The sequence below is a fragment of the Monomorium pharaonis genome, chromosome 9, assembly GCF_013373865.1.
Source record: "Monomorium pharaonis isolate MP-MQ-018 chromosome 9, ASM1337386v2, whole genome shotgun sequence".
Classification (NCBI taxonomy): domain Eukaryota; kingdom Metazoa; phylum Arthropoda; class Insecta; order Hymenoptera; family Formicidae; genus Monomorium; species Monomorium pharaonis.
The window spans coordinates 2,138,760-2,153,492 of NC_050475.1; the positions used below are offsets into that span (position 1 = coordinate 2,138,760).

At 34.5% G+C, this 14,733-nt stretch overlaps 3 protein-coding genes across 7 annotated transcripts; 1 reads left to right on the forward strand and 2 right to left on the reverse strand.

Moving 5' to 3' along the window:
* LOC105838309 (protein SGT1 homolog) lies at positions 1 to 1,739 on the reverse strand (the record flags this gene model as incomplete). The annotated part of the gene is made up of 4 exons (XM_036291840.1): positions 1,163 to 1,739; positions 966 to 1,076; positions 280 to 484; positions 1 to 149 (listed from the first exon to the last, which is right to left on the reverse strand). Coding segments are annotated over exons 1-4 (495 nt in total), but the record flags the coding sequence as incomplete, so codon positions are not given.
* An 80-nt stretch (positions 1,740 to 1,819) lies between these two features.
* On the forward strand, positions 1,820 to 8,805 carry LOC105838306 (RNA-binding protein 26). 3 transcript variants are annotated; one of them, XM_012683773.3, is made up of 10 exons: positions 1,821 to 2,370; positions 3,849 to 3,967; positions 4,062 to 4,365; positions 4,546 to 4,710; positions 5,026 to 5,393; positions 5,563 to 5,808; positions 6,172 to 6,690; positions 6,794 to 7,578; positions 7,926 to 8,180; positions 8,303 to 8,805. In XM_012683773.3, the coding sequence occupies exons 1-10, from the start codon at positions 2,312 to 2,314 to the stop codon at positions 8,378 to 8,380; spliced, it is 2,898 nt and encodes a 965-aa protein (XP_012539227.1). In that variant the 5' UTR covers positions 1,821 to 2,311; the 3' UTR covers positions 8,381 to 8,805. The 3 variants fall into 3 exon arrangements, with proteins under 3 accessions (XP_012539229.1, XP_012539227.1, XP_012539228.1); XM_012683774.3 differs by having other exon boundaries at positions 6,184 to 6,690; XM_012683775.3 differs by lacking the exon at positions 4,546 to 4,710 and having other exon boundaries at positions 1,820 to 2,370.
* Positions 8,806 to 8,959: 154 nt separating this feature from the next.
* LOC105838308 (sodium/bile acid cotransporter 7) lies at positions 8,960 to 14,391 on the reverse strand. 3 transcript variants are annotated; one of them, XM_028190358.2, is made up of 7 exons: positions 12,805 to 14,391; positions 11,509 to 12,676; positions 11,257 to 11,403; positions 10,888 to 11,114; positions 10,617 to 10,760; positions 10,197 to 10,443; positions 9,752 to 9,996 (listed from the first exon to the last, which is right to left on the reverse strand). In XM_028190358.2, exons 3-7 carry the CDS (start codon positions 11,381 to 11,383, stop codon positions 9,752 to 9,754), a joined length of 990 nt encoding a protein of 329 aa, XP_028046159.1. In that variant the 5' UTR covers positions 11,384 to 11,403; positions 11,509 to 12,676; positions 12,805 to 14,391. The 3 variants fall into 3 exon arrangements, with proteins under 3 accessions (XP_012539234.1, XP_028046159.1, XP_028046160.1); XM_012683780.3 differs by having other exon boundaries at positions 8,960 to 9,996; positions 11,509 to 14,390; XM_028190359.2 differs by having other exon boundaries at positions 12,402 to 14,390.
* Between the last annotated feature and the right edge of the window lie 342 nt (positions 14,392 to 14,733).

Here is a 14,733-nt window from a genome sequence, read left to right on the forward strand (position 1 = left end):
TTTTTGGAAGAGAGCATTCACCGCAGCTTCACCTTCATTCTGCTCTGTTGCCTCTTGCTTTGTTATTTCTTTTTCTATTGCATTCCAATCCTTGACTATTTTAGAGGAGCTTGGATATTTGTTTGATTGTTCGCCGGCTTGAAGTATTTCTTAAATAATAAACGCATGGTTTTAGAAAAGTCTACTTATTCATATACATGTTATTTTATTTGTACACATTTTCATTGATTGCAATGACATTACAGAATATGTACCAGTCACAAATGATATAAAACTTACCACGTGGTATTGGTTTTACTTTACATACATCTTTCTGTGGATTTCCTTCCAATGTCGTCCATCTAATACCATCTCGTTTTTTCAACTGGATTTCTATCTTAGATGGTCCTACCTTGTGCGAACATTTTTCTGGCACTATAAAGTTAGCCAAGTCCAGCTCCAAGCTATATTCACCACCAGATGGCAACTTTGCGGACACACTTAGCTAAAATACAATTTATAACATGATGAAAACAGAATTTTATGATTCGTTCAAAATTTCATCCAGCTTTTTGTTTACTGACAATTGTCTTAAATCTATAATATCTTCCTTCAACCTACAAAGTACAATATGTGTCCCTAATTTAAAAAAATTCATCTTTCTCACCATATATTTGACAGATTCATTTTTAATTTAAGAAAAATAGAAATTATAACTCTTAAAACAGAATAGTGCAGAGAGTGATAAATTGTATAACATAGCAAACACCTTGTGAACCATGCTCCACTTATCATGCTTCATAGGTCAAGGTTAAGGGAGACTATTTCAAATTAGTACTGGACTCTAAATCTCGGAAAAACGCAGTTTAGAAAGTAATGTGCAAAAGGAAATAATATTGTATCTTCCAGGATTACTAAGAGACACTAAGAGAGTCTCGTTCAAGACCTCTATCGTTCAGTAATGGATAGTTAGCGAAGATACGTACTGTACACTCCCCGTACTGGACCTTGATGTTTTCCGTGTTTTTGGCGAGTATCGTCACAACCACGTTGGCTTCCGTTTGGTACCAATCGTGTTTTATCTTCGGTTTGGGCATCTACGAAAAGTCATATCATCGTTAGCACAATTTCTTCCTGCGGTTACTTATTTACGTTAAATTATTTACGCTGCTTGTGCACCTACCATGTCGTGCTCCGTTTTCGTCTCCTCCATCGTGTCCGCTTATCGCTTATTGAATGTATCGTGTCAAAACGGCCGAGTGTGAAATATGAAATTCGCAATTCTGCAACCTTCTCCGATACTCTCGAACCTTCTCGAAATGTAATCAAATATCTTAGGAATACAAAACAACAGACAAAGCACGTTGGCGTCGTCCAGTTGGTCGCACGTCTCTGTGACAGCCAATCGTCTGCAAGGACCGTGCGGTTTTTGATCCCGTTTTGCGGTCTTTAATTTTTAGGAAGACACTTTGTAAATTTTCGCAAATGATAAAAATTCTTCGACTTAAATATCGATAAGTTAAGGTGGTAAAGTTGACGAACTATAGCTTGTTTCTACCAAAATTAGAGATCGGTTTAACTTGTTATCTCATATTTTAGTACCAAAAATTAGGATAAAATAAACAGTAAGTTACCGAGATTAAAATTAATCTACCTTGGTAGAAACGGCTCGATTTTACTTAATTAAATTTAAGAATAGACAACCGAAAACTTGATCGTATTGCTTTTATTTTTCTTATCCGATGTTACTTTTCTTCTTTTTTAATTAAAATAATTAAAAGATTAGATTAGGCAGTTAAAAATTTGTTTTGCAGTTAAAAATTCGTAAAATTAATTGGCAAAAATAAAAACTGTATAATATTTATTTTGTTTTCTCGTCCATTTTCTTTCAAAGTATAATTTATGCCGGTATTCATAGTTCGTAAGACAAAAGATCGGATGATGAATACCGGCCTTAGTTTACAAATTTGCAATTAATTTTTCCTAAATTTACTTGGGCGATAAGTTTGATCGAAATCGGTGAGATCGGCCCGGCGAACCACCGGACTCCTATTGGCGAACGTCAGCGACACCTCCGATCGCGATCCAAAGCTGCGGCAGCAGCAGCTGCTGCTGGTCCCACACGTGACATCTTTGGACGAGACGGCGTGCCTTCTAGATCCGCGCGCTTTACATGCCCCGTGGCCAGTGCAACAGCGACTGATTTTCAGAATGGCGACTGTCTTCACCTAGGAGGGTTACTGGTTCTGCACGCTCGCCCGTGACACTCCGTGTGACTGACGCGTGTCCGTGTGGCCTTCTATGCCAGAACGTGACACGGGACGCGCCGAGAATGATAATCGACAATCCGGACCAGTTCAAGGCGTGGCTCACCGCCGTGCTGGAGCCGCTGTAAGTAGGCCAGTCTTTCTCTCTCGTGCCCCCCGCGAGCTATGAAAGAGAGAGACGAGTGCACCACTCGGCGCGTATATACGTGTGTATCGCGCGCACGGTGTTTTTTCGTAAATGGCTGGCGTACATGTGGCTTAGCGCCCGCGCTCTCCGTGCGACACGATATTTACACGGGGATGCATCGTCAATTGCCGTCCCTTTCTCTCCCGCATTCGCTTACTCCCATTCTCTCCTCGAAAGCAACCTCGTCTGGCACCTGTCTGTCTTCGTCTCCGAGGCACCAGCCTCATATGGAGTTGTAATGGTTGTCTCTCTGTTTAACTTAGATTTGTCTGTTGGGTGCAAATATTAAATTCTGGGACTATTATTACACTGCTGTTTTCTGGTCCCTTGTACAATATGCATCTGCATTGGACTAAGTAGAGTTCTGATATTTTGGCTTATCATGGCTGCACCTTGTGCTCCGCAATGATTAGAAAAATAATTTATCAATAAACATTGCATGTATTCTCTGTTTTCAATGAATAATTCTAAGTCTCAGTAAGCAGACCTTATGGATAAACGTAATGTAGCTTTCTGCTTGGTTGTACTAGCATTTTTTATTTAATCTACTTAACTGCTAAAGGAGAAACAAATATTTTTATTTCAAAAATGTATAAAAGTGATATAATTTTTATTTTAGATAAAAACTAACTATTAATTGAACATGAGTTTTGCTTTCGTTAAATTTTATTAAAGTTAAAAGTATTGAATGATCTGTTTACGTTGCATTAACTACAACTGGTACCTAATGTACAAAATAGTTCTTATTTGCACAATTATCTTATCAAGAAATTTTTGATTTTTTAATTCAGAGCAAACTTAGTTACAAAAAGTTTTTTAACACTTGTAATTCTTAATTTTGTTAGAAATTGTAGATTACAGAATTATGATTAGAATTGGAAGATTAAAAAAGTTAAAGCAAAATATAAATAAATTAATGAACAACTAAGAAAATTTGAAAGTGATTAAGTTATCATCAACATACAGCAATTAATTGTCGTGTCCAGTAAAATCTGATTCAAATAATATGGAAAGCAGTGAATAGTGAATTAAAAAAATGAATGTGAATGTGGATTCTATATATTTATCACGTTACTTCTTGTCTTGCCCCTATGTATAAGCTACACATAATAAATGATAATTTTATTTAAAACAAAATGTCCTTGCACATATATCTATGTTTTATTTACGTTTTAGTATAGTTATTGTATTACATGTATAATAAGAAGTACCTTTCTAATAATATTGTCAAATTTGATTAAATATTTACTTTAAAAGAATTCTGTATTTAACTAATGTAATGTGTGAGAGATTTATTTTCATATCTAATAATTCAACATTTACATTTTTGAATAATAAATCTTTCAGGCATTTGTAAAAGTTTTTTTCTTTAGTAAAAAGTGTTTATTATTAAATGTTTTATTTTTCTTTGCTAGTTGCGACGCAGATCCTGCTGCTTTAGCCAAATATGTCTACGCACTGGTCAAGAAGGACAAAACTTTGGAAGAACTACGAGGTGGTATGGTTGAGCAATTGGATGTATTTTTGCAGCAAGGTGTGTTTGTAAAAAAAATATTTGATAATGTAAATTGGAAATCTAATTGGGATCCCTAGTTATTAAAAGTTAGCATTACCATTGTTCTTTACAGAAACCAAAAACTTTGTGGAATTGCTCTTCAAGACACTGGAGACACAAGAGTATGTGTTCCCACCACCTAAGAGTGATCCAGATGGAGGTGGAACACCACCTCCCAGTGTAAATCTACCGCCCGCAAATGTATCTTTATCAACGGAGAAAGCAATAGAGTCAACAAATCCACTAGGACCTATGGTTCCAAATCCCCCTGTTCAACTTCAAATCAATGGATCTGCTCCTGCTGTAATTAGTAAACGCGAGACTAGGAAATCTGATTCAGATAAGGATAAAGAAAAGGAAAAACGATCTCGAAGCAGGTATGCTAATCTTTTTTTTTTAATGGAAAGATAATCGATGCCTATATACAATATTCAATGTTTATAGCTTATATGAAACAAGAGAGGAGAGGAGGATTAAAGAAGCACGAAAATTTTAGCACATTAAGTATTAATAATATTAGAATTTCAATTCTATTGTGTATACTGTGTAAAATATAGGAGTGGGAGAATGAGATCGAGAACACGATCACGATCACGATCGTGGGAAAGGGACAGACGTAGATCCAGAAGTAGAGAACACATCCGACGTGATAGAGAAAGAGATAGAAGTCGCCCATGGCGAAACGAATCTCCACCGATCAGTATCAGACGACATGATCGCCGGTACGATCTTTACTTGAAACGTCTAATGAAATTTAGTGAAAATTTCACTAAAGTCATGTTTTATGATGTATTTGTGATGTATGCTGAACTTGAGTTTTTTCTTAATGCTTTGACAAAAAGATTTTACTGAGAGTTATAGCTATTTCAGTAATTTCCTAATAATAATCCAGGTGTACATTTAAACTGATTTTTTAAAATGTCCATTAAGACTTAAATAAAATTTCTTGATAAACTTTTTAAGTTAACTAAAGTATTAAATTAATTAAATTATTGAATTGAATCTGGAATATTTTACTATGTATTTTTATCTTTTAGACGTACCAGGAGTCGCAGTACATCACCAATACGGTCTAGAATACGCGACGGTCCAGACAATCGCGATCATCGAGCGAGGTTTCGGAACAGATCTCCGACGCCGCTTCGATCCCGATCGCGTTCAAGATCACTAGAACGGAAGAAGAGTGATCGCTTCGAGAGGATAGAGGTAGATAGAATCGATCGAATCGAGGGAAGTCCTGGTGGTGGTACGCCGACCCAAGATAGTAATCACGGGGATGTAGACATGAGGCTGTCTACGACTAGTCAATCGATACAAAGTGTTGTCGCCGTTGCGAGTAGTATTCCAAATAATCAGACAAGTTCTTTTCAACAACAGACAAAGAGACGTTGCAGAGATTTCGACGGTATGTATCTCGACAATTTACAAGATGGAATAACTGTCATGTGTGAAAAAGTTGCAATTTCTTTAGACTGAGTTAGAATAGAATAATTTTCGAGGTTGGAAGTAATATGTTTTTTATTAGCATTATATTTAAATATTATTTGTTAGTTTTTTTTTCTTTATGTTTGCAGAAAAGGGATATTGTATGAGGGGAGATCTTTGTCCTTACGATCACGGTACGGACCCAGTTATATTGGAAGATGTAGCACTTAGTCGTGTTTTGAGTTTCGGACCTCATGGTGCTCAGGGTCCAGGAACAGTTCCAGTGGCCGCGGTATCAGAACCACCGCAGGGTCCTAATGGTAACCCACCACCACCACATCTTCCTCTTACTACTTTACCACCTCCTCATTTAAGAAACCATCATTCGAATATGGGTATGTGTCTCCTATAAATTTTATAATTCTTTAAATAGCTTAATATAATGCAGTAGTGTAAGTTTTCTTAAGAATACTATTTCTGTTTATACATATTAAGAGGTTTTAACGAAAATTACAAAATTAGCAATTTTAGTTAAAATAATTAATATGTGCATAAAATTTTCTGACTCTAGCTTGAATTAAAATTACAAAAAAAAAGAATAACTGTGAACTTATATTATTGTATATTATCGCGTTACAATTTATTCGTGTATATATGTGGGGTGTCCTCGCGCTGCGCGTTTACTTAGCGCGTAACACTACTGTTGTTTGATAAGTGTTTCATATTCTTTGAAATGTAATGAATTGTAAATATGTTAGATGCCTTTGCAGAGTATAATCCTGACGCACCTAGTATGGAACCACGAATGCCATGGAATAGACACCCGCAACCCACGTCCGGTATTTACGGCAGGGGGCAAAGAGAACTGATCAGTGTGCCGGTTATTCCCCACACAAATTCATCGGAAATAACCCATACCCAGAGCAACAATCCGTTAAAACGTAAACAAACGTTCGACTTTAATCGTCTGGGACCGAAACAGAGAGTGATGCATAATCCGGCCAATTGTTCTCTCGAACTGAAAAAGGTTCCGCGTAGCTTAAACAATATAACTCAATTGAATAATCACTTTTCCAAATTTGGTAAAATTGTAAATATCCAAGTTAATTTTGGCGGTGATCCTGAGGCGGCGTTGGTTACTTTCCAACTGCCAGCAGAAGCAAAGTCTGCTTACAGAAGCACAGAGGCTGTGTTAAATAATAGATTTATTAAAGTATTTTGGCATAATAACGTCAATAATAATGCGGCTGGTGGAGCTATTGAAAATGTGCCACCAGGTAAGATAACATTTCTATAAATATTATTTTATTTTCATAATAATTGTTGTAAACGTTAAATTGCCGAGCGTGACTTAGTAACAAGGAATTTTATTGTATTCAGGATGCCGTCCCTCTGTGAAGGAAAGACTAGGCGCCGCAGTAACTTTACCGACAAAAACTGAAGATAACGAGTACGTTCCCACGCGTCGTTCGACCGAGGAACAAATCACGCAAACTTTAGTTCCAACTTCACCTAAAGCTGTCGTTGTTCCTACTCGAGAAGACAAGGTTCTCGCGATAAAGAAAACGCAAGAGATATTAGCGGCTAAGGAGACGCTGAAGAAGAAACAAGAGGAGAAGCGTAAGGAGGCGATAAAGCTGACCGCTGATCTGCGCAAAAGGAAACAAGAGCTGCTAGATAAGCATCTGATCGAATTGCGCGTCCTCATTGATAAGGCTGAAAAGAATCCGGAGCAAAAAGAGTCGATTATGTTAACGATAAAGAACGTGCAGCAGACAGTCGATAATTTGCGTAAAGATTTGGCTGCAAATGGTCAGATTGGCGGTAACAAGTCACAGGTAAAGTCCAGGGAACAGGCACAGAAGGAAATATTGGACGCTGAGTTAGATTTAATGACCGCACAGCAAGAGGGTCAAGACGCTGGCGAGCTACAGAAGAGATTGAATGAACTTCGGGCCCAAGCGGCTGCATTGGGTTTAAACACAAATCCCAGCGTGGGTAGAGGCGCAAAGGTCAGTCGGGTGGCACGCGGCACTCATTTGGTGTCTTTCAGAGGCCGCGGCAGAGGGAGTTTCGCCCATGTCTCGGTGGATCACCGGCCAACAAGCCTTCTAGTTTCTGGCTACGAAACTGAAGAAAAGGCAGAAGTCCTAGCGCACTTTCAGGTAAGATTTATGCATATTTTTGATATTTTGATACAGAACGATACTTCGCTTTGTTAAGCGATACTTTCAAAATATCAAATATATGCTCAAGAATAAGTAAAAGATATACAAACAGATCTTATATCTGCGTTTCCTGAAATAATAATAATTATTTAATTTTAATGTATCTTGCATCAAAACTCTAAGATCCATCTGAAACAGAATTGAATAGAATGGGATTGAACCCTTTGATTACAAATAAAGTGCTCTCATACTTGACTATAGTATTTTGATTCCTGACATAGTATGTTATTTTCATCAATAAGAACATATGTAAATAATATTGCAAATTTTTTCGTACATTTCAGCAATTTGGTGAAATAGTGAATCAAATAGTTGATGATGCGACTCCCTCGATCGTGATTAATTTCAAATCGAGAAAGGAGGCTGAGGTAGCTCTTGTGAAAGGACGCACATTTCAAGACAGACTGTTATCGATAACTTGGGTATCCGGCCATCATCTACATCGTGGAGGAGCTGGTACTAACTCGAGTACATCTATACAACTCTCGTCGCGTTCTGAACAGAATGCATCTGCTGTAGATGAAGATATCGATTTAGAGGTGATATGCCATTTCTTTTTATATAACAAAAGTTTAATTAGTATAAATATTTTGCAATAAGAGTACATCTTCTATTTTCGGCTAATTCTTAAGCGTTCTCAAGATATAATATGATTTTCCAGGGCACGGAAGCGTTGCTTTTAGAGGAGAACGAGGAGGAAGAAGACGAGGATGGTGAATCGCGTAGCTGGCGGCGATAGCAGCATCAGCGTCAGAGTCAACGTCGTTTGTGACAGGAGCTTGGTGTCAAATGTAATGACAGCGTGATCATCCAGGCCGATCGTACGCGACCTGGCACTTACGCCTACATCGCCGCACCGCCGTTTGACGCATTCATTGCCATGATTTTCACGAAGAAATCGAATTGCATCATGCTCATCAGCGTTATCATGAGTGTTACACTATTTGTTAATATTATTAAATATACTATACACACATGCGCACCAGTGACGGTATGACATACCATTTTAAGTGACGCATCACAAATAGAGAAAGAAAAAAGAAAGGAGAAAAATGAATCAACATACAAAGAACAACAGGAATAGCTAACCAAAATTTATCCCTATTATTATTATTATTTGTAGAATAAAATCGCTATGTTTTGTATGGGAAAAACAAAAAGAAACACCTGTCATTCTGAGTTTTACAAGTCCTCTTCTTTTGTATGTAGCAACGTGAACTCGTTTTTCTAGCTCGTGTTGTTTTAAAGGCTCGTTAACATACGGTAGATGGACTTAGGATAAGTAGGGAGCTTGTAACTTCAAGAATATATTCAGAACTTTTCCATTCGAAGATGAGGAAACTATATTTGTAATTTATACAATACAAATATGTATCTATATTGTATGATTCAATCGTAAGTCGTAACATTTCAGTCGATTGGCTGTTGACTTTTATCTATTGTACCTATTTAAAACGGTTCTTGTAATAATGAGCAGTACAATGTACATCATCTTTATTGTTTCTTTTTAAGAAATGTCAGTGGATTGCTAGAAAACGCAATGAGATATATATCTATACATATGAGCGTATTATTTACATAAATTCTTTCAATCCAAGATTAAAGCAGTAATACATGATTCTTACACAAAAACCATTCCATCCAGTTTCGAGGTAAGTAACAAATTACACATGTAAGAATACAATATATAAGAATTATAAGTAACATATAAATTCATATGCAAAATTGTTCGTTCGTATACGCATCAAAACGTGATCATTCTAGATGATTTCATTTTTTAACGAACGAATAAAATTGATAAAATATAAAAATGATTTTTTGCATTGAGTTACCTAGTTGACATCCTTAAAAAATCGAGAAAGATGTTGACAATTGATATATTTATTTAAATTATCTTTTTTATAATGTTTCTATGCAGCAAACAATCTAATTTGATTAAATACTCTATAAAGTTAATCCATAATTTTACTAACCAATTTTTTTTAAGATAGAGGTAGAGCATAAAAATGGAGTTTTAATTGTCATAAACCTCAGAAATGACAAAGTCAGAAGATAAAACTATGTCTCAAAATCGAAGTATAGGCATTGTTATATAAATTCAATTTTTTTCCTATGGTGCCAGCCAGCTGGCTAATAAACTACCTAACAATAATTGTGCAACAGGCAATATTGTCAATGGTAGATTTACTGCTGGTCCATGAGCCGAGCCGTGATACGCCCCACGCAAGATCCATCCACCAAGACTAACAGATTTATGAGTACTGGTAAATAATGCGGCTAATAAAATATTTCGTGGCATCCACTGGGAGCACAGAATCCAGCATAGACTGCTAAGAAGGAGCTGACCTAGGCACGCTTGAAAAAATGTACATAATATTAAATATGCAAGATGAGAAGGGTTGTTCAATTAAAAACCAATAATGATAAGATATTCTAATTTTCCAGTCAATATAAATAATGTGATATAATATATCGTACTTAACAATTATGTTCTTAAATAGGAAATTTATAGTATTAATGTTAGTTCATGTTTATTGAGAAGCTAAATAATTTACCAATAAGTACACAAAACAGTACATCCACTGCTTGCAATGATGAAGCATCAGCTAGAACAGCGTCGCAAAACCAGTGATACGCTATTGCTAACAATAAACTCTGGGAGAACCAACTTGTATTAACATTCAAGCATCTGTCTTTCAATATAAACTCTCGTAAGATGATACCCGTTCCCAATGGAATAAGCGTGCTGTATACAGTCTCCTTGATGTTAATCCCAACTAATGGTGGAGTGGATGTTCCTAACTATTAAAAGAAATTCTTTAGAATATCTTGTAATCTTTTGAAGTAGCTATTTAAATTCTAATTATATGCTTATATTAAATAGTATAAATATGAATTATAAAGTGATCAAAAATGATTATTGAATATGTAACAGTAAAAAGGCATATTTCTTCTGAGAATAAAAGGATTTATACCATTATATATAGTAAAAGAGGAGATAAGAATAATCCTCCAAAGTGCGATACCAGTGTGGTAATTACGCTCGTAGGCAAATCAGCCTGTGCCAAACGGCACAGAGCAAGTCCCGTACTAAATGGAGGTGGCATGCAGTAAAGGACCTGAAATATATAATAATATAGTTATCGTTTATTATATTATGTGACTATCAAATTTAGTGTACCTATCCTATCTATCTATTGTATCTAATCGAGGATTAAGTATAGATTACAAAATATTTTTCATCACCTTCATTCCTTTGAGTAGCCATATATTAACTTTTGCATAGGTCAACAGATGCGTCCCAATCCATGCTAGAAAAGGCATTAAAATGTACACAAAAACCATCACAAATGTCAAAAGATAGCCATTTTTTAAAGTTGAGTAAAGAGACTTGGGATCGCATAATAATCCAGCTTCCAAGTACATCAAAGGCACGGCAAAATAGCGAATAATAAAGTTACCATTGATTATACCTATAATGAAAAACATAATGCTGTAACATTAACACACTGTTATCTCGATTGACAATTGATACAAGAATATTGCAAGAATTCTTTGTGTGTGTGTATATATATATGAAGTATAATTTATTGAGGTCTAGAGAAAACTGATTACCGTTCGTTCCGCCAATGTGCGGTTGAATAGTAGCACATACCATGCATGTGAGCATCAAGAGAACATATCTATATCGATAGAAGAGATTAATTTTCTTTCTTGGCTGTGGACTGATCTTTATGCACATTTTAAATTACTTTAAAGTACCTAAAGAAAAAAATATCTTATTGTAATCATCGATATATTTAACAGTAAAGAGAAATTATTTGTAATTAATAAAATGCTTGTTTAATAAAGTATCCTTGATCTTACCTAAAGAAGCATGCGTGAAAGCTAAATTTTCACTCTACAAAAACCATCACTAAGGTGAAAAGAGCAGCGAGAGATATATATCAAATTAATTCTTCAATTTTAAGACATTGTTACCATTAACATAAATTAATTTGTGTTAGTTAATCTAACTGTACAACCTGGTCTCAAATAATTTAAATTAATTGATAACATCTCGTCAATCTCACTGAAATGCTCTTAGAAACAAGATGCATAAAATCATAAGAAACTTGCTGCAAATGCATCCTATTAATCTACCAATATAATTATAATTTAAACTAGCAATTACAATTAGACTATAAACAGGATAATATAAGAAATAATTTCAATATAAAACTCTTATATTCTTTATAAACCTAATCGTAAAAACGATTTTTTATTGAAGAGAACGCAAAAAAGATAATATTATTTAGATAAATATATTCTTGTTAAAGCGTGTCCAATTATAAATAATTTCAATTAAGGCACAATTAAGTGTCAACTTTGATGACTCGTTTATGCAATCATCCATCTCTATCGTCTTATTGTGCTGCAGGAAAGCAAATATTATGCAGATATCTGGAAGCAATGGACGAAAATGTAAAGATGAAACGTGTTGCTCAGGACTAATACTGTCCGTGATATATTCAAGGAATTGAAAAATGTGCTAATTAAATAAAGAAGTTTCTCTCATACATAGAAGTTTATTTATTTGACAGCTATTATTAATCGTTACATGCATCGTGTTACACGCTATTGTACATCATTCATAATTGACAATATAAAGAATATTTGCGAGCTACGTAATCCGTGAATCTAAAAAGGGGTTCGTGAAATCGTGAACTTGTCGCAGGAGTAGCGTTTCGCAGAACGTAATAACATGCGGAATTATTTACGACGTTGAAGAGGTTATCTATCAGTCGGCAACGCAGTTCGCGCTGAGAATTAATATTATTGTTCCTCCCGTTTTTAATTTCGATGATTCTCCGTTTACATCGACGGAACTGCACCAAGCAACGTAATCGTCAGCCACCGACACTTAACACGCAATCCTCTTTATCCTCCTCAGGGAAGAAGGAACCGTTTCCGTGGATACGCGCACCGACGAGATACTATTAAAGAACGTCAACCCTGAGCAAATTTTCATCTCAATCAAATGGGTCCCGGGGACCTGATTGTATAATTGAAGAAGAGCGATGGCATTATTGATTATTAATAGAAATTTATGATTACATTAATTAAATTTGACTTTTTATTAAACTTCTATTAAATACTTTGTAAACACGTACGCATACTTACAATATGTTATATACGTTGCTACAAAGTTACAATTTTTTTTGTACAATTATCTCTATAGATAATAAGTTTTAAATAAAAGTACTATAAGTATTATTGAGTTCTAGATGTACATATCTATGAAACATCAAGATAAAATAATACATTTTATAATTAGTACTATATATTATTGTCAGTATAATAGAAATTTTATATCAGCATCCTTACGTTCCAATTAGGGAACATGAGTTTGGCTTTGTTTTGCTATTCCTCATGTACTGCTCATTGTGTTTTTTCCGTTAATAAATTTGGTTTCTCTATTGCAAGTATATCTTCTTTGACTTTCTTTTGAATTGCATGATCACTTCAAAGAAAAAAAATACATATTAATTAAAATGTGTTTTAATTGCAATCATTGTTGTATAACAGAATCTTCAGAACATCCTTGCGATGTCGTTTGAGATAAATTGGTGATGGTAGGATGTCATAAATCATTAAACATTCTGAATATTTCTCTCCTTTATTGATTTGGAAATGTAACGTTATCTCACAAATTGTTAGCAGGAGAAAATTCAATGATGTGGAGACGCACAACGTACAACATTAACAACCTTTTTTTTCCAATCGAATCACAGCGCGACTCGTTACGCTCAATGTGAAATTAGGTCATACGTTTCCGAGATACTGTTGATTTTTATTCAGAAACTCTCCTTACGAGCTAAGTCCGTCTAAATTCGTACATGCAGACAGCACCTCGTTTACCAGTGCCCGCCTGAGTTAGATTTTGCGCGAGGTAACATTCTCTGTAATTACACGATGGAAGTAATAAGAATGAAAAGCGTAACAATCAGTTAATTATTATTTATAATAATAATAGTAATATTAATAATTATATAATGATTAATAATAATTAAAACAATTTGTGTTTAAATGCTAAACATTTATTTAAGCAAGGCGCGAACTCGTTCAAGTCCAAAGCTCGTCCTGCTGTTCGTGCATATCGCAACTTCGCTTTTCCTTCTTCGTTTAAAAAGGTATTCATGCATGTACTTTTTTACATACAACGTTTTCGGAATGTTTTTCTTATATAAATAAAATAATGTCTTAAAACTAGGCATATTATGCAAATACACATACAAAAATCATAAACTTTTCCTTCGCATGTATCACATTCGATGAACAAAAGATTTCCGGTTTCGTGTCAAAAAAGGAAGGTTTTTTTTGCATGACAAACTAGGCGACAGACACGCAAAATATATCAGATCTATTAATTACATATATATTTATATATATATCCTCATTATAAATCCCTGTCAATGAATTTCTACTAATTACATATAATTAGTAGCGCTATTATAGAAAATACAAATATATTTATTGGCATGCTGTATGTCATAATTGACGAAAATAAAAAGTCTTATAAAGCGAGCTCGTAATACGCGATCGACAGGTACTTTTGCGAGCATGATGTAACTTGCATGTAAAAGATAATACGTTTGCATAATAAAAGTATATTAAAATGTGTAATTTTGTTATATAAAACGATACAAATCTCAATATAGAAAACAAAATATAATTCAATTATTTTATATACATACATTACGTACATTAATTTAAATCATTAATTAATGAATTAATCGATTTATATATAAATTAATCAATTTAATATGTTAATTCGATTTATTTATAAATAATTTATTGATTGTATAATTTGCTATATTTATAATTTGTTAATTTCTATCGTTTTATAACAAAGCACATTAAAATATGATTAACGTTTTATTATACAAACAATTCATAGTTAAAAAAAAAAAGAAAATAATACATAAAATAATGATATTATGTATCCGATAGGACAAATCGCGTTTTACAAGCTTTCTTTGTTAATACCAAAGAATTACATCAGCATGCTTTACAACTTGGCAGAATAACATTACTTTTAGAAAAACATTT

Excerpts from the sequence above, each read along its gene's own strand:
- LOC105838306 (XM_012683773.3), top strand. The coding sequence starts at position 2,312 with ATGATAATCGACAATCCGGACCAGTTCAAGGCGTGGCTCACCGCCGTG. Across the intron at positions 5,394-5,562 it reads ACGTTGCAGAGATTTCGACG|AAAAGGGATATTGTATGAGG; the intron begins GTATGTATCTCG and ends TTATGTTTGCAG. Across the intron at positions 7,579-7,925 it reads AAGTCCTAGCGCACTTTCAG|CAATTTGGTGAAATAGTGAA; the intron begins GTAAGATTTATG and ends CGTACATTTCAG.
- LOC105838308 (XM_012683780.3), bottom strand. The coding sequence starts at position 11,383 with ATGTGCATAAAGATCAGTCCACAGCCAAGAAAGAAAATTAATCTCTTC. Across the intron at positions 11,115-11,256 it reads GCACATTGGCGGAACGAACG|GTATAATCAATGGTAACTTT; the intron begins GTAATCAGTTTT and ends TTTTCATTATAG. Across the intron at positions 10,761-10,887 it reads GGCTACTCAAAGGAATGAAG|GTCCTTTACTGCATGCCACC; the intron begins GTGATGAAAAAT and ends TATATATTTCAG.